Source organism: Mauremys mutica, chromosome 4 (genome assembly GCF_020497125.1).
Source record: "Mauremys mutica isolate MM-2020 ecotype Southern chromosome 4, ASM2049712v1, whole genome shotgun sequence".
Classification (NCBI taxonomy): Eukaryota; Metazoa; Chordata; order Testudines; family Geoemydidae; genus Mauremys; species Mauremys mutica.
This window is the reverse complement of record NC_059075.1, coordinates 22,029,874-22,054,126: the sequence shown is the minus strand read 5'-3', so window position 1 is coordinate 22,054,126 and position 24,253 is coordinate 22,029,874. Positions and strand designations below refer to the sequence as shown.

Here is a 24,253-nt window from a genome sequence, read left to right as displayed (position 1 = left end):
CATTTCAGAAGACTAATAAATGACTGGCATTGCTGATCACTAAGGCTCTGATTCTGGCACACAGGTCATTGAAGTCACACATTCTGTGACTTTCTGCGACCTTTGTGACTTTCGCAGCAGCCAATGCAGCTGACCCCAGGACCACTTGAGTAGCTAGTCCCAGGGCCAGCAACGTCGGGGGCTGTTGGAGCGGCCCTCGGGCAAGCCGCACTGGCTACTGCTTGGAGAGCCCTGGGCACCCGAGCATTGGGCCGCCAGGGGCAGTCAGCCCCTGCCATTGGAGCAAGGGCCCTCCAGAGCAGTGGGGCCCCAGGAGCAGAGATTTAGTTATGAGTGTTTATAGTAAAGGTCATGGACAGGTCACGGGCTGTGAATTTTTGGTTTTTGCCCATGATGTGTCCATGATTTTACTTAAAATACCCATGACTAAATCTTAGCCTTGCACAACTATAATTAATTTACATGATCAGTATCCCTAGAAGGGCAGAAGGTTGCAAGCAACAAACTTGGCATTTGATGGGAAAGAACATCCTTCTCGCTTTTGTCTGTTTAGATTTACAAAGGTCACAAAGTCTTTTGCTGAAGAGTCAGCACAATCTTCAGCTGTAAGTATTGGGTCAAAACTGCCACTAGTGCTTAGAACAAAAGGTGACCTAACGGATCATTTCATATAAGCTTGCAACAAAGGGGAACCTCCTGACAGGGCTGAGAAGCAGCAGATATAATCTTTGCACTAGATTTTAGTTCTGTTTGGGGTTTTAGATTTCATTACTGCTTAGGGTAATTCACAAATGTAAACAGTTGCCAAACGTTTCAACATTGAACCTGAAAGAATCCCTGTTGCCATGACTTGTTCATTTATGTGCTGATTTGGTGTTCATCCTTGATGATGTAACAAACTGTCTAGTGACATAAATGCACTAAAATAATGAAAAATGATGTGTTTGGTTTTTTTAACAAGAAAACAGTCTTTCAAACTTATGAGCATGAACTGGTGGGAAACATGGGGATTCTTCAATCTTAATAAATAGTCATTTGGCTTTATAATGTTTTTTGGCCACGGCAATATTGGATATTGATTAGAACAAATAAATGTAATAGTTGATTATATCAGATCTTTTAAAAAAAAATTTCCAAGAAAAGAATTTGTCATAACATTTAAGTTGCAAAGTGTGCGATTCATGGTAATCATTGTTTTTCCTTTATTTTTCAGGAACATATTGGAATAATATTGTGCCTCGAGGTACTGTTTCTGCCACAAAATGGGCTTTTGTGTTAGCTTCCACATCTCCAACTAAAGAAGGTATGTGAATTTTCAGTATAAGCTTATACCGTAATTTAACTGACTTCATGCATTAGAGTTGATAGCTGAAATGATGCTAACAGGTTCCATAATGCTGAACTAGTCCAGAGTTTTTGTCTATTAGGTGTGCAGAAATCCCATATTTTTTGAACAAGTTAGAATTTCCTACTGTTTAAGTTACTGGAGATAAAACCGTGGTGGGACTGCAGTGGAATGGCCTTGAGTAAGGTGTGTTGCTTTTTTGAGCATCCTTACTGGCTCATGCAAGGAATAATGTGTTTAGTGTCTTTCTTTTTTGAAGCGACATAGCCTTCATTTGGAGGGGTGCTGAGCCAGTAAATGTGGAGGGAAAAACAAATATAGCTTTAACGGATGTGGTGTGCATAGATGCTAAGGAGTTGGTGGGATCAGTAGGTCTGCCACCAAAGATCGGGGTGGGGGGGAGAAGAGGGGAGGAAGGGGGAGTGGAGCCTTTGTAATCCACATTTTCTCATGAACTATTTGCATTTTACCGTACTTGTTCTTATGCTAATTCTGGCCTGCAATACCATATTCTGTATTGGGTTTCTAATCTGTACACTTGCTGCTAATGGTGACCGGTGCTAGTGAAGTCTATTAATTTAAAGCAGCACTACCCAGTTAGAGGGAAAGAGGCTAGGCAGCCTAACCTCTTAGGTTACTGGAGTCAGTAAAGCTCTCCAGTGGGTGAACTGACACTCCCTTCAGTTTTTGCCATCATCATCGGAAGACTGCAGCACAGCATAAAAAATAAAATAGCGTGGTTTCTTTAAAGTATTTATATACTTTTCACCACAGCATCACAGATATAAACTGAGCCTCACCACGTTCCTGTGAGAAATATTATCCTTATTTTACAGAAGGAGAAACTGAGAGATCAATCAAGATCACGTATTCAGAACTGGGAATGGAACTCAGATTTCCTGATTCTAGGTCCAGTGCCTTAACCACATCCATCCTTCTCTGTCTCTGGGACTGAAAAAAATTATTATTACCTTATGTTTTTAAAAGAAAATAGAACTTCCCTAAAAATATATAAACCTTCCCTTAGTTGCATACGTTTTGAAAGTAATCTGTCCAGTATATTGTTAGGCAGATGGGTGGATTCATGTTAAGAAAACACTTCTGAAATATTTAAGGTGCTTAAGGCCTTGTCTGTAGTTGCCCCAGTTTCTGCCATTCATGACCAGCCACCAGTAGACCAAGTAAGCTGTAATTTGCAATTTACTGTGTTTCAAGCAGTAAACTGCCATGGTGCAAATTTGTGGGTTTTTTTTTTTCAAGTGATGCCCCAGAGCTACTCCACTTCAAATGTTGGTGCATCTCGGTGCCTTTGATTGGAGAATTTCAGCATGCACGATCCCCGTCTTATGGCGCCATTGGCACCTCATCTAGCGTGCACACAACCTGACCCCCCTCAGTTCCTTTTCGACCATCCTGAGATGGTGTTCCCAGCAGTGACACAAAGTTAGCTCATTTAGCGTTAAAATAGTTTACTAGCATAGTTTTAGCTTAGCAGTTTGGTTACTTAACCTTATACTCTTAGCGAGAAATTTGAGGGCTTGGTCGAGGAGCTGAATGAACTTCCCCACTCTACAGTGCTGATGACACTATCTATCTTCCATTTCAGGGACTGTCTTACTCCCTTTTACTCGACGTGGTCTTCCATCACCACCACCAAGTGGGCCCTAGAAATCATACACATGGGCTACTTGATTCCCTTTACTTCCCTTCCTCCGTGTCCCTCTTCAGGGATCCTTCTCATGAGCACCTTCTATGACAAGAAGTAAACTGTCTTCTACACTTATGTGCTGTGGAACAAGTTCCTCCACAACACAGGGAAGGGTTTTTACTCCCATTACTTCTTCACCCAAAAGAAAAATGGAGGATGGAGGCCCGTCCTGGAACCTGTCTGCAATACCACAGATTTCCATTGGCTTCCACCAGCCTTGGTTAACAACTGGCATAGTGACTCCCCAGCCCCAAATTTCCCAGAAACATATGTTCTGAAATGTCCAGCCCTGTCCTGGAACAATCAGAGGGATATTAAGGTCCATTGTCCCATTAAGGAGTCAATATTTGAGTTTTCTGCTTTAACTGGAGTTACCAAATGGTTCAGTTTAAATACAGCACTGGATTGGTTTAAAGTTAAAATAACACAAGTTTATTAATGAAAGCAGGTAGGATTTTAAGTGTATTCATGTATATGAGATAGTTAGAAATGGTTACCAGCAAATAAAAGTGAAAACCTGCATCTAAAAGTCTAAAACTTAATCTAGCATGTTTTGGTTCAAGGCTTTGTTTAAGATGGCCTCCCTCACCCAGAGTCTTCCAGCAAGATAGTGACTGACCCACTCCTTGGTCAGGATCACTCCCAGAGGCCCAAAGGTGTGCCTTTGTTGTCTTGGGTGAAAGAGAGAACCTGGTTTTCTGCCATTTTCTTTTATAGTCCAATGAACGTTTGAAGTGGATTATTCTCAAGGTTACCCCTCAAAGTAAAGTTTATCCAAACAGTGAGGAAGGCAGCATGCAGTCTGGTGGTGAAGGCTCTGTGCTCTTTGGTCTCCCACTTGTTTGCTAAAATGCAAATTATTCTGTTTCCTACCATCTCCTCCTCCTGCTTTTCTTGAGGACCTGTTTACTACTTGTAGGTAATTGAGGTGTTAGGATAGACCTGTTTAGCACCTTTTGCTTAGGCAAGACTCGGGTTTTGAACAAGTGCTAATGTCGTACAGGGGAAAAACGAAAGCAGCAATGGAATTTGGGAGAAGAAATTGCAAGCAAGTAGAAGGATGACAGAAAGAAGTGGTTGCAGGAGTGTGTGTGTGGGGGGAAATATGTAAATACACTAATTTTTACTCCCAAATAAAGTGTTAAATACTCAGCACTTTGAAAATCAGGCCACTTATTTTAGATGCCTAAATCTAGGAATTTAGGTTAGAAAATCTTTACCCAAGAATACATTTCAGAAGACTGATAGTTTTGTTTTTAAATGCACTCAGCACTTAATGGTAGAGTGAAGCAACTATGTAAGTTTCCGAGAGTGGATTAGGAGTGATTTTAACAGTGTAACACACGTTCTCTCCATAGGAAGCTTTCTGTGGCTATGCCAAAACAAGAAGGATCTGTTTTGTGTCAGTGATCAGAATCCCCAGTTCCATCCTTCTTCAGTTCAGCTACCGCCTGATGCTGAAATGGTGTGTTATTCAGCCTGCCAGGATGCCATATGGGGTTTGAATAAACAAGGACAGGTCTTTATCAGAACACTTTCACCAAGTTGCCCAGCTGGGATGCACTGGACAAAACTGGACCTTTCTCAGCTAGGTATGGCTTTTTGTGGTAAGCGAAAAGACTCAACTTATTTTTAAACAGATTTTTTTAAAAAAATTCTCCTGCATTTTTCATTGGCTTTGCAAATACCAATTTAAATTTAAAGATTTATTGGATTTAATAACACCTGAAAATAACTGCTGTATTAGTAAAGATGTATAATTTTCCAACTTTATAAAATGTCAGAAAAAATCCCAGGGTTTTCCAATAGCAGGCATGCTTTTAGATAGCCTTTTGCTATGAAGGTAGAATTTAAGTGTTCATTGTTCACTTGATGGTATTTTGCAAAGGGTATTTTTTATTTTGTTTTCATGTCTGTCTGATCTTATCAGGCAAAGCAGTCAGTACTTGGGTGGGAGCCCTTCAAGGAAAACTGTTTCAGAAAGCAGCGCTAGTGATTCAGTTGGTGATGCTCTTCTGTTCAAGTTGATACTGAACTTATACCTCAGCATGACACTGGGGACTATGGTGCTGCTGAAATTGCTGTCTTTGGTTGGATGAGACATAAAACCGTAGTCCCTGATTGCTTGTGGTCATTAAAACGTTCTCCCAATATGATTCTCTTCATAAGCAATGGGGTGTCCTGGTTACTTAGCAGTTTAGCCAATTTTATTCTACATGTATATTTCTTTTATAGTGTCTCTCGGTTGGCTATGTCTCTACTTCCTGTCCTAAAGTCTTTAATGTTGTGCAGTGTTCATTAGCTGCCACACTATATTGTATGCAAGTCTCCTGGAGACAAGTGAATTGATTCATGCGAAGGTGACATAATTAAGAATGAAGTCCATTCTAACATCGCTTCCAAATTGGCTCTTAACTTTGCATTTCCTTTGGGATGAAATTTTCTGCATTTGGCATACGATCATAGGTTTATTTTTTTTAAAGTTGGATCAAAATCAGTTCAGCGAGTTTTAAGCTAGGCAAGCATAAGCAACAGACTTCATTTTATGTAACATAATTATATAAACAGTTAACATTTTTAATCTTTGTTTTTTCTTTTTAAAAAAAATCATAAATTATGCACAGAAAAAACATTGTCCATGTTTAAAGCTTCAAGTTTTCAGCAGGAATATGACCTATTTTTTTTTTAATTGGACTGACTCCCAGCTGCCAAGATGTCTTAAATTTGAATAAAGAACAGGAGTACTTGTGGCACCTTAGAGACTAACAAATTTATTTCAGCATGAGCTTTCGTGAGCTACAGCTCGCTTCTTCAGATGCTGTAGCTCAGGAAACCGCATGCTGAAATAAATTTGTTAGTCTCTAAGGTGCCACAAGTACTCCTGTTCTTTTTGTGGATACAGACTAACATGGCTGCTACTCTGAAACCTTAAATTTGAATGCCTCTCAAGCTGTTTCACATTCACTGGTTCATGAGTGAGGCCACCAACAGGCTTCCTCACTTGCATAGCAGGGCTTTGAACCTCTTTTATAATCATTATTATTATTTTCTAGCAGTTTAGGTGGTGATATTTCAATTTCATGGTTAATACCTAGCTGTTATAGCTTTTCCATTAGTAGATGTCAAGCACTTTACAAAGGAGGTGTAAGTATCACTATCCTCCTTTTACAGAAAGGGAAACTGAGGCACGGCAGTGAAGTAACTTGTCCAAGATCACCCAGCAGAGCTTGGAATAGACCTTAGGTCTCCCCACTCTGTTGTTACATACAGTAGCCCACACAGCACTTGATCCGTTCTGGTACATTTCTCACTTCTGAGATATCCAGGACTTACGTGACACATTAGATGTAAATCATGCGGTGGTGGCGGTGGTGGATCAGGGAGGTTTGTAGTAGAAGACTCCAGACTGTACTAAGCAAATAATTCTCTAGCATGAGAAACCTGTCTTTGGGAGCCAGTGAGCAAAGAGAGGGCTGGAGGATGGACACTAAAATGTAAATTGGCTTATCAGCTGGGAATCATTTTCAGTCATTGCTACAATATGTAAACTCTTGAAAAGACTACAGGAACTGTCATGATGGGTCAGGAGTATTTAAACTGGTATTTTTCTTTCTTGGCATACATTGGTGGCTTCATAGAAAGTTTGATTAGTCATATCTTTACAGTGAATTATAGATGTTGTAGTGTATTTTACAATAGTTGTAATCCACTATCTGTGGGTTAACTGACTCAAATCACCTTAAATACCTTCTAGTATTAATTTATATAAACAAAATTCTCAATTAGTTGATACATTATTTAAGAATTAAGACAGTGGTCTCCAACCTTTTATATGCCCAAGATCACTTTTTGAATTTAAGGGCATGTCAGGATCTACCCCGCCCCTTCCCCAAAGCCCCACCCCGCTCACTCCACTTTCACCAGGCTGAGGTAGGGGGGTGAGGTTCGGGTGGGGATGTGGGCTCTGGCCTGCGGCCGAGAGGCTCACAGTGTGAGAGGGGGCTCTGGGCTGAGCCAGGGGCAGGGGGTTGAGGTGCAGGAGGGGGTGTGGGGTGAAAGCTCTGGGAGGGTGTTTGGGTGCAGGAGGGGGCTTCGGGCTGGGGTAGAGTGCTGGGATACGGAGGGAGGTACAGTGTGCTGGCTCTCGGAGGGGGGTACAGGGCTGGAGCAGGGAGTTGGGATGCAGGAGGGGGTACAGGGTGCTGGCTCTGGGAGGGGGGTCAGGGCTGGGGTTTGGGGTGCTGGCTCTGGGCAGGGGCTCAGGGCTGGGGCAGGTTTTGGGGTGCAGGAGGGGGTACAGGGTGCTGGGTCCGGGAGGGAGCTGGAGTGTGGCCGCCTCCCAGGCAGCATTTACCTCTGGCAGCTCCTAGTTGGCAATTCAGCATGTCTCTGCTAAGGCAGGCTCCCTGCCTACCCTGGCCCCACGCCGCTCCTGAAAGGGGCCAGTGTGCCCCTGCGGCCCTTGGGGGAGAGGGATGGAGGGCATGTGGCTCCGCGCATTGCCCCTGTCTGCGAGCACCGCTGCCACAGCTACCAATGGGAGCTGCAGGGGTGGCGCTTGCAGAGAAGTGCAGTGTGTGGAGGGAGACCCATGTCCCCCTGCCTGTGGGGCCACACTGGCCGCTTCCGGCAGTGGTGTGGGGCCGGGCCAGCAGGCAGGGAGCCTGCCTTAGCGACAGCCCCACTACAGCACCAGAAATCATGATCGACTGGGAGATCTTCTGGGATGGGCCAGTTGATCGCGACCAACTGGTTGGTGACCACTGGATTAAGAAATGATTCCGCTATAGATCAGTTATCCATTGGGAGGGGGAAAAGGCCAAGAAATCATTGACAGTAGCTGATTGGTGCAATAAAACATCTTACATCATCTTACCACCATTTTGGGACACAGTCCTTCAATTTAATGCATTCGGGTCCACCTTTGCAGTCAGCGGGGCTTTGTGCAGGCACAGCAATGAATCCACATGCAGTGAATTATTGAATCAGGTCTTTAGCTTGTTATGTTGTGGCCCAAGAAATGTAATAACTATAAAATAATTGTCAAATCTAGATGCCAAATTTTATTCATGGAAAAGTTTTAAAAGTAGTAAACTGTCTTGAAACATTAATATAACTGTTGTAAAAAGAGATGCAGACTTTGGAATTGGATGAGCATGTTCCCAGAATAAATGCTGAAATATTTTGTATTATGTCAGTTGTAACTTTCTCCAATCCCTACACTATGTACTGTAGAATAGTATCTGGTAAACTGTTTTGATTAAGGTTTACACTATCAGTGTCAAGGTTTCTAAACACAGTAGAATGACCTTTACAATTCAACAATAAACAATGTGTCTGAATCAGTGTAGAGATACCTCTGTCCTTTTTTGTGGATGAATGGTGGTTAGCATGACCTTTCCCTAAGGTAAAAGCAATAAGGGGGGAGTGGGGGCAGGGAGCTGAAAATGTTTGCATAGTGATTGTATTTTGGCATGTCATATTTTACTTTAGAGGTTAGTAATACCTGCAATGCCATGTAAGTGACATATGACTCCATGTTCGAGTGAGTTGATGCTTATTTGGATCAAAACATTTAGACAGCTGAGATATCATGTGACAAAACTATTGCTGTTTGTAGTTGTAGCCATATTGGTCCCAGAATGAGAGACACAAGGTGGGTGAGGTAATCTTTTATTTATTCTTCAGCTCTCTAGAACTTGAAAGTTTTTCTATTTCACCACCAGAAGCTGGTCCAATAAAATATATTACCTTACCCACCTTCTCTCTCATAAAACCATTGCTGTCAGACATACTTCATGCTGCAAGGAGTAATGAAGTTTTATTTAAATAGTGACTTTGTAGCTGTATGTCAGACTTCTAACTGCTGTAGAAATTTGTGCTCCTTGCAACAGAATTTTGAACTCTGTGATTAATTTTAGTATAGTAATAGTGTTAAAATAAAGGAATTTAGAAATAAGCCATAAAATCTTTCCTTTGAGCCCATAAGCAGAAACAGTTAAATACCAAATAGTTTTGATATAGGAATGAATCCATTCACCATTCTAACAAACTAAAAGTTAAAGCTGTATAGTGCTTGTGTCTTTTTACTACAAGCTTTTAGCAATACATTGTAGAATCTGTACTCGGATAAATGCTATAAGCATACAGTAAGCATACAGTTTAAGGGATAAAGTTGCATCTTCTAATCAAAGTGAAAAGTATTATGTGATGTGCTTTATGAAGAGTTGGTTGCCAGATTTCACTTCCCCCAAGTGAACATTATGTTGATTAACAGGTATCCCGAACAGCGAACATTTAGTAAACCAGTGAGATTTATTCTCAGATTCTTTAATTTGGCATCTGACCAAAGCATTCAGTATGCAGCCTTAACAGCATTGTTAGTTCATGTCTTCCACTACTTAACATTGTGCATGCCTTCCTAACACTAGAAAAAAATCCAGATGTTAACTGTAATGGATGTTTTTAAAAGTAAATGAATATGAAAAAGTAAGAATTACCAAGATCACAGCATTTCAGTCTACAGTATCCTATAGGCTTTCTTTCCCATCCTTGTAAAATCATAGACATTTCACAGCTTAATTTGATGGGTATTTGTAATCCGGTTGTGAAAGAGAGAATAAAATTAAGAACTCTGGAACACACTTGTTTCAGAGCTATATGTCTTCATGTTGCTTGTCTATGTAGGATTAAAGCATTGATAGTTTTGTTGTGACCACTATAAAATAAAAGAGAGTTGTGTGACACAAATAGGGAGACACTTTTCAAATAGGTTTTATACTCAACACAAGTAATGAAGACTTGTTAACCTTGAAATATTAACCCACCCTTAGCATTTGCTGGTAACATTTGGAATGTTCATTGCTGACATGTATTTATAGACCTAGACCATTAAGATTCTATAAGCATGACTAACTACAGAAGAGAGTTCACTTTAGGTCGCATGAAAGTTTGTCTCTCTAAGTATAGAAAAAAATTATATTTCATATGGTTTCTGCCTCTTACTCCCTGATGATAATCGTTTGAATTGCATTGTTCTCTAGCAGCAGTGATAGAACATGATGCATTGTCAAAATGTTGTTGAACAATGGCAGGATACTGCATAAAATAGGCCGTTTTAGACAGATGAGAAAAAATCACTAGAATATGAAATGTAAATGAGATCTTCGTTTTTTTCCCCCATTTGCTTTATAGTTAGACTGTATGCAAATGTTCTCTTTTTACAAAAATGTATAGATTATATTGATAACTTTTTTGAATGTTAGTTTTTTAGAGATTTCTGTAAAATCAAATGTCAAATTCTACAGTGGAGATTAGCTGAATTAAAAAAAAATCATGCCAAATTATTAACAGTCTCTTCATCATTAGGAGCTATAAAATTGACCAGTTTGGCATGTGGAAATCAGCACATCTGGGCGTGTGATACTAGTGGCAGCGTTTACTTCCGTGTAGGAACTCAGCCTCTAAACCCAAGTTTGATGCTTCCTGCGTGGATAATGATTGAGCCACCTGTACAGGTAAAACAGTGAATCATAACTTTTAAAATGTGGTAATTTAGCTATCAGCCTTGAAAATCAAGGAACTTCAACACTTTTTTCCTTCTGAAAAGATGATAGATGAAGGACCCCAAAAAGTCTGAAATTAAGAACATAAAAATTGCCATATTGGGTCAGACTAATGATCCATCTAGCCCAGCGTCCTGTCTCTGACAGTGGCCAGTACTAGAGCTTCAGGGGAAGTGTACAGAACAGGGCAGTTGGGATGATCCAACCCTGTCTTCCCCTCCCAGCTTCTGGCAGTCAGAGGTTGCATCCCTGGCCATCTTGGATAATAGCCATCAATGGACCTATCCTCCATGAACTTAGCTAGTTCTTCTTGGGGTTTTTTTTGGTTTGTGTTTTTTTTGGTTTTTTTAAAACCCAGTTATACTTTTCGCCATCCCGCATCCCATGGCAATGAGTTCCAAAAGTTAATTGTGCGTTGTGTGAAAAAGTACTTCATCTTGTTTGTGTTAAACCTGCTGCCTGTTAATTTCATCGGGTGACGCCTGGTTTTTGTATTGTGGGAAAGGGAAAATACTTGTTTTTTTTTTCCCCACACTGTTCATAATTTTATAAATCACTATCCTATCCCCTCTTAGTAGTTTTTTTTTTGTTTTTTTTTTCCTAAACTGAACAGCCCTAGTCTTTTTAGTCTCTCCTCCTATGGAAACCGTTCCATACCCCTGATTATCTTTGTTGTCCTTCTCTGAACCTTTTCCAGTTCCACTGTATCCTTTCTGAGATGGGGAGACTGGAACTGGACAAAATCTTCAAAGTGTGACTACACCATGGATTTATATAGTGGCATGATGATATTTTTGGTCTTACTTTTCTATCCCTTTCCTATTAGTTCTTAACAGTCTGTTAGCCCTTTTTTTCTACTGCTCTGCATTGAGCTGAAGTTTTGAGAGAACTATCCATGATGCCAAGATCTCTTAATTGTGTGGTAACAGCTAATTTAGACCCCATCACTTTAGATATATAGTTGGAATTATTTTTTCCAATGTCTATTACTCTGAACTTCTCAACACTGAAGGGCGGGGGTAGCTCAGTGGTTTGAGCATTGGCCTGCTAAACCCAGGGTTGTGAGTTCAATCCTTGAGGGGGCCACTTAGGGATCTGGGGCAAAAATCAGTACTTGGTCCTGCTAGTGAAGGCAGGGGGCTGGACTCAATGACCTTTCAAGGTCCTTTCCAGTTCTAAGAGATTGGTATATCTCCAATTATTAAATTTCATCTTCCATTTTGTTGCCCAGTCACCCAATTTTGTGAGATTCCCCTGTAACTCTGCAGAGTCAGCTTTTGGAATGATCTTGAATAACTTTGTATCATCTGCAAACTTTGACACTTAATGATCTGGAAAAGGGAGTGAACAGTTAATGACTGTGTTGAGCTGCACAGGTCGCAGTAGAGATCCTTGGGTGACCCTACTGTTCACCTCTCGCCATTGTGAAAACTGATCATTTATCCCTACCCTTTGTTTCCTATCTTTTAACCAGTTATTAACCCATGAAAGGACTTTCCCTCTTATCCCATGATTACTTAGTTTCCTTAAGCCTTTTGGTGACGAACCGTGTCGAAGCTTTCTGAAAATCTAAGTACACTGTATTAACTGGGTCACCTTTATCCGTGCACTTGTTGACTCTGTGAAAGAATTCTGTTAGGTTGGTGAGATTTGACTTCCCTTTACAAAAGCCACATTGACTCTTCCACCAACAAATGGTGTTCATCTGTGTGTCTGATAATTCCGTTCTTTACTATAGTTTCTATCAATTTGCCCAGCGGTTGCTGGGCTGCAATTGCCAGGTTTAAACTTTGTAAGTCCTAGATCTCGGAATGCTACAGGTAACATATCCTGAAAATGGTGCTCTTCCTGCCCAATACCCCCCCACAATTTGTGTAACTCCATTTTAAAGAATTTTTCTTAACTGCTGCAAAGCTCATAAAGTGTCTTGTTTCCCATCATTACTAAATATGACAGATTTTATTAACAAAGCTGCTTTATAGGCTTGTAATAGAACCAAGGTTTGAATACTTACCAGATACCAATGCTTACCAGATATAGGTAAGTACAGTGCTGCTGTATAATTATTTGTTTTGAATAACACGTGCTTGGGCAAAGAGGACAAAAAGGAAGCCTGAACTATAAAATTTGGGGAAGTGGTGTCTGGAGTTTTCTTTTTAATTTGCTAGCAGAGCGAAAAGTGGCTAATGCGAAGCTCTTGCTGTGAGAAAACCACAATCTTCCAGTCACATTAACAACATTACAGACTCTTTCTTGAATATTTTAAAATGCAGTGTTCTAAAAAACTCATAATATGGAATGAAGTTAAATCCCAGCATTTATAATTGCAATAGTTTGTTTTTACATCATTCCCTTTTAGCTTTGCTTATCTCATGATAGCCAGCTGCCAGTTCTGCCTCCCTCAGGGGATTAGCAGAAAAGGGGAGGAGGCAACACAGAAATGAGGCTCTCAGTTGCACCTCATCATTTAACACATCAGTGCTCAGACTCCGTGACTGCTTGGGATTAATGGACGTGAGCCAGACAGGTGGCCAATTTTGAAGACGAGGGTGTTTTGCAAAGGAGAGGGGCAGACCAATAAGTTACCACCAACTGTCCTTTGAACAGGGACTTTAGCAATAGGAGGTAGATTACATCAGTCGCCCTTCTACGGCTGCTGCATATGGTTCATTCTGACCTAATCAATGAAAAGCATAGTTTCTGCTTATGGACTATCTCGAAAAAGGGGGGAGGTTAGGAAAACCCAAACCCAATTATGAGCTTTTCCCATAGGTAAAATTACTTACAATAAAAACAAAAATTGAAAAGCAACACCAACCTGTTTTCTACTTTGAGCTTTCCAACAGCAAAAATATCAAATTAAAGTAACCTCTGACAACGTTAGCTTTTACCAACTGGATAAGGCTGAACATCAAGTTATTTGCTACAGTTCCCAAAGCATCTGGGTGACAGCGTCTTCCCATAAGATGCAGTGTTTCCAGCTGATAACTCTTATACCCAGAGCAATGTAGTTCTTTCATGTCCTCTTGCCAAATTTCAGCATTGCAAATTTAATAAGTCAATATCAAAAGGCAAAACATTCAAACTCTTTCTTGCAGGGAAGATGAAAACTCATTGGTTACATAATAGTCCTGAGGCAATTCCAGGGCATTAGATCAAGTCATTACAAGAGTATTAAAAGAGCAATTATTCATGCACATGTGAAGACTGAATGCAAAATAAGAAAATATATAAACTTTCAAATGTTAACGTAGCATTTGACCAGCAAATGTAACAAATCAATGACTGATTAGTGAGCCCTTCAGGGAATAATACCTGGTTTTATTATTAGCTGCTCCTTAGTTGATATTTGTCCCTTAATTGACTTGACACAGAGTTTATACTGCATCACTATATATTCATAGCAGCAAGAGTATTGTCAGAAATATTTATGAATAGTTCAATCATATTTTCTGTTTAAAGAAGAAAATCAAAGGGCAAAACTGCATTTCAGTTGCTTGAGGTACAGAAGCTCTCTCAAAATATAGGATGTATGTAATTAGTTTTAAAATTCAATCTCTCACGAATGTAAAAAATACGATCTTCTGTATCCTAGAGCTTAGGATTCATGAAGTGCCCATAAACTACTGGCTCTGCTTTAATAATGTCAGTACTCAGAAGCTGTACTATCATAGCTTTCCTTGTATATCAGTATTCAAGCAGTTTCATGGGCTGTATTCAGAAACAATGCAGTTTTGATAAGACTTTAATCAAAATAAAATCAGCTAACAATTAAACCGCACCTCTGTTTTTAAGAAAGGTGAATCTGATTAGCTAATATAAAATGGATATGTAGGCATTCCTGTTTTCTTCATCTCTCCATCCTCTTCCCCACAGTCTGGACAATGATTGCTGTGCCACTTCATGTAAAAGAAGATATGCTATATCATCTTCATGCTTTCCTGTCTTATCCAACATGTTAGATTTGTGGTCAGCAAGAAGACTAGATTAAGTGCTGTAAAATCTTGAACAGTGGCTTTCTAGACTTCTGCCTGTTCCATTTTGTAGTTTCTACACTTCTAAAAGTTACAAAACATGTTTAAAGCTGTCAATGACGCCTTTACCCTAAGGGAGCTGCTATATAAGGCCGTTGACTAGACTGGTCAAAAAATCTCTCTTCGTGGTATGATTTGACTATAGCATATACAGAAAGCCTTTCATTTTATTGCTTATATGCAATACAAAGAGATTGCTACACTATATCATGTGTTCAGATATACAGTGTTATAGAATGTTTATGAAATATAAATATAAATGTAGTGCTTCCAAGACACTCAGTCTAAAGAAATAATAAAGTAGACACAGAATTACAAAAATAAACAGAGAAAAGCAATTCACCTATTAACCTCTACTCTGCTTTATAACAAAGACATTGTGGAGAGAAGAAGGTGGAATGAAGTTACCATTTTTAAACAAAGTTTTTCATTTACTCTCTGGCTATCACTGAAGGGAAAGGATTTACCTAATTAGATGGCTACCATTTGACCATTTTGTGTAACTGCTATCCGCTTTCTTTAATTAGTAGATGAGTACTGCTGAAGTTCATGTAATTGGCTATAGATGCTCTCTTGTGGTCTGAGTTAGTGAATCCTGAAGACTTTTCTACATTTCCTCTAACCAGTCTACTTCTGACAATCATAAGCTCCTCAGGGAAGGGACATGCTCTTTGTTCTGTTTGTGTACTATACCTAGCACAATGGGGTCCTCGTCCATGATTAGGGCTCCTAAGCACACAAGAGAACAAACAATAAATCTACGTACTTTTGTCTGGTCTTTCAACTTGACTTTATCACGAGCAGAAACCTTACCCATTTTAGCACAGTTAGAATGCTAAGATAATTTTCTGCACAAATGTTAAAAATCTATGACCCATTCACATTTCATTGTGTATCGTAACCAATCCTTAAAACTGCCTTTGAAGAAACATTACTGTAAACAGTGAGAGGTAAACAGTTAAGTGGCAAAGTTTGCAGATGATACAAAATTGCTCAAGATAGTTGAGCCCAAAGCTGACTGCAAAGAATCATAGAACTAAAGATCAGAAGGGACCATTATGATCATCTAGTCTGACCTCCCGCAAGATGCAGGCCACAAAAGCTGACCCACCCACTCCTGAAATTATTCTCTCCCTTGACTCAGCTGTTGAAGTCCCCAAATCCTGATTTAAAGACTTCAAGTAGCAGATAATCCTCCAGCAAGCAACCCCTGCCCCATGCTGCGGAGGAAGGCGAAAAACCTCCAGGGCCACCGCCAATCTACCCTGGAGGAAAATTCCTTCCCGACCCCAAATGTGGCGATCAGCTGAACCCCGAGCATGCGGGCAAGACTCTCCAGCCAGACACTCAGGAAAAAGACTTTCAGTATCCCAACATTGACCCTCGGTACTAATTACCAGTGGTCGCACGTTATTGACCTATTGACTAAATCACGTTCTCCTATCAAACCATTCCCTCCATAAACTTATCAAGCTCAATCTTAAAGCCAGAGAGGTCCTTCACCCCCACTGTTTCCCTCGGTAGAGCTACAAGGGGTCTCACAAAACTTTGTGATTTGTCAAGAAAATGGCAGATTAAATTCTATGGTGATCAATGTATAGTAATGCACATGTGAAAACATCCCAACTATGCATACAAAATGATTGGGTCTAAATTAGCTGTTACCATTCATGAAAGGGCTCTTGGTGTTATAGCGGATAGTTCTCTCAAAACATCTGCTCTATGTGCAGCAGCAGTCAAAAAAGCTAATAATGTTAGGAACCATGAGGAAATAGATAATAAAACAGAACATATAATGTCACTATATAAATCCATGGTATGCCCACATCTTGAATACTGTGTGAAATTTTGGTCACCCCATCTCAAAAAAAGACTTGGACAGAAGTACAGAGAAGGGCAACAAAAATGATTGGGGTATGGAACAGCTTCCATATGAGGAGAGGTTAGAAAGATTGAGGGTATGTCTACACTATGAAATTAGGTCGAATTTATAGCAGTCGATTTTTTAGAAATCGATTTTATACAGTCGATTGTGTGTGTCCCCACTTAAGACCATTAACTCGGCGGAGTGCGTCCACAGTACCGAGGCTAGCGTCAACTTCCGGAGCGTTGCACTGTGGGTAGCTATCCCACAGTTCCCACAGTCTCCGCTGCCCATTGGAATTCTGGGTTGAGATCCCAATGCCTGATGGGTCAAAAACGTTGTTGCGGATGGTTCTGGATACATGTTGTCAGGCCCCCCCTTCTTCCCTCCCTCTGTGAAAGCAACGGCAGACAATAGTTTTGAGCCTTTTTTCTTGGGTTACCCGTGCAGACGCCATACCACGGCAAGCATGGAGCCCGCTCAGCTCACCATCACCGTACGTCTCCTGGGTGCTGGCAGACGTGGTACTGCATTGCTACACAACAGCAGCTCATTGCCTTTTGGCAGCAGACGGTGCATTACGACTGGTAGCCGTCATCATCGTCGTCTCCTGGGTGCTCTTTTAGCTGACCTCGGTGAGGTCGGTCAGGGGCGCCTGGACATAAATGGGAGTGACTCCAGGTCATTCTCTTTTTAAGTTTCGTCTCATGGAGATTCAGTCCTGCCTGCAGTCGTACTGCACTGTCTTCTGGCGAGCAGCCAGGAGATGATGATGGCTAGCAGTCATACTGCACCATCTTCTGGCAAGCAGCCAGGAGATGACGATGGCTAGCAGTCATACTGCACCATCTGCTACCAGCCCAAGATGTATAAGAGAGATGGAGTGGATCAAAACAAGAAAGAGACCAGATTTGTTTTGTATTCATTTGCTCCCCTCTTCCTCCCTGTGAATACTGCCAGGGAGATAGTACACTCTAGTAACTCGTGTCTGACTAACATGCAGACTAGTCCAGATAGCCTCTGGAGGAACTGGTGCCAGCTCTCTTTAGCCATGTGGGTTCTATTCAAGGTAGTGATGGAGGAGAGGATTTTCCTAGAGGACTCTCTTTTTCAATCGGGAGGGAGGGAGGGAAAAGGCAAACAATGACTTGGCAATGCTCCACATGAGTGTTTTAGTCAGCGCATGTTATAGATAAATGAAACTGGATAAATACAGCATATCAGGGCTCCCACTAAAGTGGCTTATTCAGCTGATGTAGAATTCCATAGTGTCTCGTTTCAAGTATTTGCTTTTCCTTAATATCAGCGTTTTATTCTGTTAGAAACCATCTTTGTAGTTGAAGTATTTTAATTAGCAGGCAATCATTCATATACACGTGCACGCACGTACACACTCACACTCTTACAACACTTTAAATAAATCTGTTTAAAGTCTTTGTTTCAAATGGAGTCCATTGTCCAGTGAGACGCAATATTTTCCTCTTTCTACCGGTCAAGAAAGCCAATATTAACATACTCTAAGCTGCTTTTGCTAAGAATTCTAGCCTTCCAGTATTTTTTGTTTAAGATATTGCTACCGTCATGGTGCAGGAAGTATACGTGCAGCCTGTTATGTGTTTGATAGCTACTCTTATCGGTACCAAAAATGTTTTCACCACACCCTAAAGACTCTGGGACTAGATTACTGCAGTGCGTAGTGATGTTTTTCTGTGCTACTTTTAAAAACATTCCTCTTAAACTGGTATTTTCACTTTCTTTTCTTTAGGCTATTTGCCCAAAAAGCAAGTGTTTACCTTGAAATTAACAGGCTTGTTCATTGTAGTAATTTTTAATAAATATCTTTAAAAAATGAAAATTGGGAGTGGGGGGGACCATTTCTCCTTCAAATATCCATTTGCTTGTTACTTCAAATCAGATCAGGACTCTTGAAATGCACCTGTGCATTCATCTGTTGACATATTTTCACCAATATATTCTATGAATTTTTTTCATCAGATAAATCTATGCCTTGCTATTTTTAAAAAATATTCCTTAACCATTCTCTTTACAGGATTAAGTAACTGAAAAGATAATCTTCAACTTCTAACTTGACTCTGGCACAGCTTTCTATAATCTGTTTAGAACAAGATACTTAAATACATGCCTTGACTTGAGTGGAACTACTCACGTGCTTAAAGTTAGGTGTGTGATGGAATACTTGCTGAGTAGAGACTTTTCATGTGAGATTTAGAGATAAAATGATTCATCCTGGCATAAATTAATTCACAAAAATTTTAATTAAGGCACCAGTTTCTGGATGCTTGAGAGAGTCAGTCAGTGCTGCTCTTTTCAGAGTAGGCTTAAGCTTATCTGGTTTTAAAGGCCAAGAAGGACTGGATCTTGTCAGTACTGAAGTGAGAGACCTTCAAAGGGACAAAGTCTGTAGAACAAGAGTATCTTTTGAGCAACATTTGCTTGTAGTTTTCAGATTGGACTAGTAATAACAGACACAGATTCTTGTCTTTGGGTGCGGATGTTCCTGGTTCATTGTTTTTGTTAGGCAAGATTAATCAAGATCTATTTTTTACTCACCAACTTCCTGTATTCTGCAATGGCCAGATCTGGCATTATGACTGTTCTAGGTGGAACACATTGTTAATATTTACTATAGCTGTTCAGCTGTTTTTATATGCATTTAACTGTGGTTGAGAGAGAGAGCAGGTTCACTATAAAGTCCTGTTTTCAAAGGTGTATAACTTTTTAGTTCAAAGGGTAATTTCAAAAATTTTACTGTTCGCTTAAGGGGAAATGGATTGGCTGGTGGGTGGTTTTGGGGAGGAAAGTTTGAAGAAAACCTGTCCAGCAGTACTTGATTGAGTGGTGAACCTTTAAGAAACACATGGTACTTTTTTTTTTTTTTTTACACACTGGAATTTTTCCCCCGATGTTAATCTTTAGAATCTCAGCCTTTAGTCATATTAACATAGTTTGTTTTTTTTCTTGTTGCACCAAAGTCAGGAAGTTCAGCACACAAACCTTATACCTGCCCAGCTGTGCCTGTGCATTACAGTAGAGTTTCTTGTCTGTGGTGGTGTAGCTGTGTTGGTCTCAATTGACAGGCTCAGAGACTTGCTTCCGTGAGGTGTTTTGCAGTGTAGACGTACCCTACGTCACTAATACTATAAACACACTTATAACTGTCACTTTAAGCTTGTGAGCCGTACTGCTGAAACCAATGGGGCTATTCATGTGCTTAAAGTTAAACAAGAGTGTGCACCTGAGGGGTGCCTCAGCTTCTCCACTTGGACTTGTGCTCAAACATGTGAGCTGTTTTTCAAGCAGCTGAGATTAAAAAAATAATTAATTCCCCCCCCCCCCCCCAAAACAACAACAACAAAAATAAACACCCCTCTCCAAGGCTTCTCCTGGTTGTCCTCTCAAATGTGAATCAGGTTAAAGCAAGTATGGAAATTATGCTGGTCTTGTATTCAGAGCTATATTCAGTCCTGGATCAATGGCTGTTTAAAGAAGACCCTAACCCTAATCTTTGATTTTAATGGAATACACCTCTACCCCGATATAACGCTGTCCTCAGGAGCCAAAAAATCTTACCGTGTTATAGGTGAAACTGCGTTATATCGAATTTGCTTTGATCCACCGGAGCACGCAGCCCCGCCTTCCCAGAGCACTGCTTTATCGCGTTGTATCCAAAACCATATTATATCGGGTTGTGTTATATTGGGGAAGAGGTGTATCTAGTTTTGCTCTGTCTGTATAAATGGCTTCTCAAGGTCACTTGTATTTACTTTGTTGAGTTTGGAGAGTGAGAAACTACTGTGTTAGCTTGTAAAATTAGCAGGGTTCTGTTTACCATCTCCATTGTTGCATTTGCAGCACAAACCTCTTAAGAATGTTTAAATAACATGGATTTACACTTTAAAAACTGCTTTGATAATGACCATTATCACATACAGCATAGAACAGAGCTGAAACTAGAATCTAGAGTGCTCGCTTCTCTGAGAAATCCTTTCTTCAATGAGGCATCCTATACCTTCCAAAACTATGGAGGTGATCTTATTGAGGTTCAGAAGTTTAAACGCTGAGAACTAGTTTGTATGGCAATCCCTTTATTTTCAAGTCCAATTACTGTAATTTTAGGCGCAAATCTGGTATTTGGGCATGCAAATAGATTTTTAGGTATTTAGTGCCCAAATTGGGGGTGCAATTTTAGTAATTGTATGTGCCAATGTAGGTCTGCATGCAAAAATATGCATGTGGGTTTGCATGCCAAAGTACTCTCTACCTTTTGGAAAATTGGTCCTTGATAGTCAGGTACTAAAACGAAATAAAACACTTCATATCCAAATAGTATTTCTATTGCAACCATATACCTGCGTTTAGCACTTTTATTTCGCTCAAGCATTAAGGTGATCTGGAAGTGAAAGGATTCAAATAGAATACCAGCAAAATATTTTAAAACTCTCTAAACTATTCATAGTGGCTTTTCTGTAAAACATTAACATACACGATGAGATGTGGTGGGATAAGGACTCTATTAGCAATCCTTTAGGATGACTTGTATAACTGACTCACCTTTGTGATTAAAGAAGCTATGCCCATAAAAGCATTATACCACTCCATGCTGTGTTCTGTCTGGTGTGTTTATTGAGAAGTATATTGTACTGAATATTCTTTAGAGAGAACTTTTGGATTAGTTGAGCAGGAAGATGACTATTTTGGCACAGGTGTTTTTTGTTTTTTTTAGGGGTAAACTTCACAGCAGAAGTGCAGGGGGAAAAATGAAAAGGCACAGAGGGGTGGGTGGGCAGGGATTGGAGAGCAAGCACTAGCCTTCCTGGCAGGAGTCATGTAGCTTTGCTCTTTTTGTAGATTAGCCATGTACTTCAGGGATTTCCTCAAGGAAAATACATTTCTCAGTGGTGTAGTTTTCAATGGCCCAAATAAAGCCTGTGAAATCTTGGAAATGGCTGGTGTGGAGGTGGGTGTTGGAGAGCCCATCCCGCATTCACCCTACAGTGGTGGCTCCTGTCTGGGTGCCACTCAGATTTGGCCAGTCTGCCCTTCTGTCTCACTCTACAGAGGGGCAAATGTGGAAAGCTGGGATCAGCCTCTCAGGACGGGAGCTGCCCATCCTCCTTCCAAGATGTTTAACGTAATATGGAGTTCTTAAAGCTTAGATGCCAAAAAACTCTAGAAATCTGGTACATTTATGAGTTAGGAGCAGAAGATGGAAGGAAGATTCTTCTTCAAGTGATTGCTTCTATGCATTCCAGTTAGGTGTGCGCGCCGCGCGTGCACGGCTCTTCGGAACATTTTTACCCTAGCAACTACGGCGGGCCGGCTGGGCGCCCCCTGGAGTGGCGCCGCTATGGCGCTGGATATATACCCCAGCCGGCCCGTCCGCTCCTCAGTTCCTTCTTACCGCCCGTGACGGCCAGTTGGAACAGTGGAGTGCTCCCTTACCTCCACAACCCTAGCGTTCGCTACTTTTGTCTGTATATAGTTGTTTCAGTAGTTACTGTTAGATAGTTGAATTAGTTAGTTAGTATAGTTTAGGTATAAGGGAATAAGGAGGGTTTACCCCCCCCCTTTCTCCGCAACCGGTGCGGGCTCATGCCCAAGGCACCGGGCTTTAAGCCCTGCGCGTCTTGCCAGCGGCACATGCCTGTCGGGGATCCGCACGACTCCTGCCTGCGCTGCCTCGGGGAGACTCACCGTACAGATAAGTGCCCTATCTGTGCAGCCTTTAAGCCCAGGACACGAAAGGAGCGGGACAGTCGCCTAAAACAGCTCCTCATGGAGGCAACGCTCCAGCCCCCGGCACCGACCGCGCCGGCGCCAAAGTCTTCATCAGCGCGCAGTGCACCGGCAGCCCCGAGCCGCTCCGGCACCGAGGCTCCTCGTCCTCTGCAAGCGGCACCGACGACCCGGCACCGCTCCCTCTCACCATCGAGGAAGCGTAAGCCGGCGAAAACAGCTGCAAAGACCCATGCTGAGGGTCCTATCGCCTAGCCACCTCCACCACCTCCGGTACCGGCTGTGGCCGTGCACAGGCCGTGCACCGTGCCGTTGACTCCGGCGCCGCAAGGGCCGTCGAGTCCGGTACCACCCTGCTCCCCGGCAACGACCGCAGTTGAGCTGCAGCTGCCATCCACGCCCGAGACTTTCTCGACGGCGAGGGAGCTCATCGAGCTCACAGAGGCACTGAGCCTCCAGCCCCCGGCACCGCCGGTGCGGGCTGTCGTGTCAGCGGGTAAGCCGGCTATGATGCGGCCCCCTGCACTGGACAGACGAAGTACACGGCGCTCCAGGTCCCGGTCTCGCTCCCGGTCCCGACGCCGGTCACCGTCGCACCGCTCGAGATCCCGGCACCGCTCACCATCGCGGTACCGGTCGCCTTCTCGACGCCGGTCACAGTCCCGGTACCGCTCAACATCGCGGTACCGGTCGCGCTCCCGGAAATGCTCCCGGTCCCGATCGCCTTCCCGTCGGCACCGACAAAGGTCCGATTCCCGGCACCGTGACTCCCGGAGCCGCTCCCGGCACCGCAGGTCGAGATCCCGGTCGAGCTCCCGGCACCGGTCGAGCTCCCGGCACCGCGGCGATCGATGGTCTCGTTCGCCATCTCGGCACTGCGACGACTGGCACCGATCCTCGGCACCGTCCGGGGACAAATGGCTGACCTCGACAGCGCAGTCCATCAGCGCCTCCGCACGCGTGTGGCCATCTCGACACTCATCGGTCGCTTCGGGGACTGGCAGCGATGCTCATCTTCCGGCTGCCCCGCAAGGTCAAGCCCAGGGTGCGCAGCAGTGGGGCTTCTGGGTCCCCTGGGCCCAATACGAAACCCAAGGCATGTCTTTCCCTCCGAGGGCCCCCGCCTCCGAACACAGGGTACCGGAGGCCACGATAAGCAGACCGCCCCCTTCTCCACCAGATTCGGCTCAGTTGCCACCTGATCCCCAGAGACATCCTCGGCCCGAGTCAGCCGCCCACGCCTTAGAAGAACCACCCGCGGAGGCAGTGGTTCAAGGCCTATCCTCATCGTCTTCACCGGACGAGGCGGTGGCCGGGGCTGCTACAACAGACCCTCCACCAATTGACTTGCGGGCCCATCAGGACCTTCTTCGCCGGGTGGCGAAGGCTATCGACCTCCCCGTGGCGGAGGTCACGGAAGATGAAGACCCGGTGACAAATGTGATTGGAGCGGAGGCTCCAGTGCGGGTGGCCTTGCCGTTCATCTGCACCATTCAGAAAAACACCGCTACCATCTGGCAGTCACCGGCGTCCGTTCCTCCCACCGCCTGCGGGGTCGAAAGGAAGTACTCCGTCCCCCCCACGGGGTATGAGTACTTGTATACTCATCCTGCCCCAGACTCGTTGGTTGTCCAGTCGGTCAACGACAGGGAGAGGCATGGCCAGCCCGCCCCAGCGCCAAAGTCCAGGGAGGCGAGGCGTATGGATTTGTTGGGCCGCAAGGTCTATTCTGCAGGCGGTCTCCAGCTCCGGATCGCTAACCAGATGGCCCTCCTCGCCAGGTACACCTTTGACATCATGGTGTCCCTGGCGAAATTCGCAGAGCTGGTACCAACAGCCTCCCGCCAGGAGTTCTCGGCGCTGTTGGAAGAAGGGAAAAAGTCTTCCAGGTCCTCCATCCAGGCCGCTCTCGACTCGGCGGACTCGGGTGCAAGAACCCTGGCCTCAGGAGTGACCATGAGGCGCATCTCCTGGTTACAA

At 42.8% G+C, this 24,253-nt stretch overlaps 1 protein-coding gene across 6 annotated transcripts in view; it reads left to right on the top strand.

Annotated features, from left to right (window-relative positions):
* Positions 1–24,253, top strand: part of TECPR2 (tectonin beta-propeller repeat containing 2) — a 74,908-nt gene that overhangs the window by 37,363 nt on the left and 13,292 nt on the right. For 2 of the 6 annotated variants that reach the window (XM_045012761.1, XM_045012758.1), the window contains 3 exons: positions 1,214–1,303; positions 4,412–4,645; positions 10,422–10,570. In XM_045012761.1, the coding sequence (XP_044868696.1) occupies positions 1,214–1,303; positions 4,412–4,645; positions 10,422–10,570 (473 nt within the window). Of the gene's footprint in view, positions 1–1,213; positions 1,304–4,411; positions 4,661–10,406; positions 10,571–24,253 lie in introns of all 6 variants that reach the window. The other 4 variants (XM_045012756.1, XM_045012759.1, XM_045012760.1 and 1 more) reach the window with 2 other exon arrangements.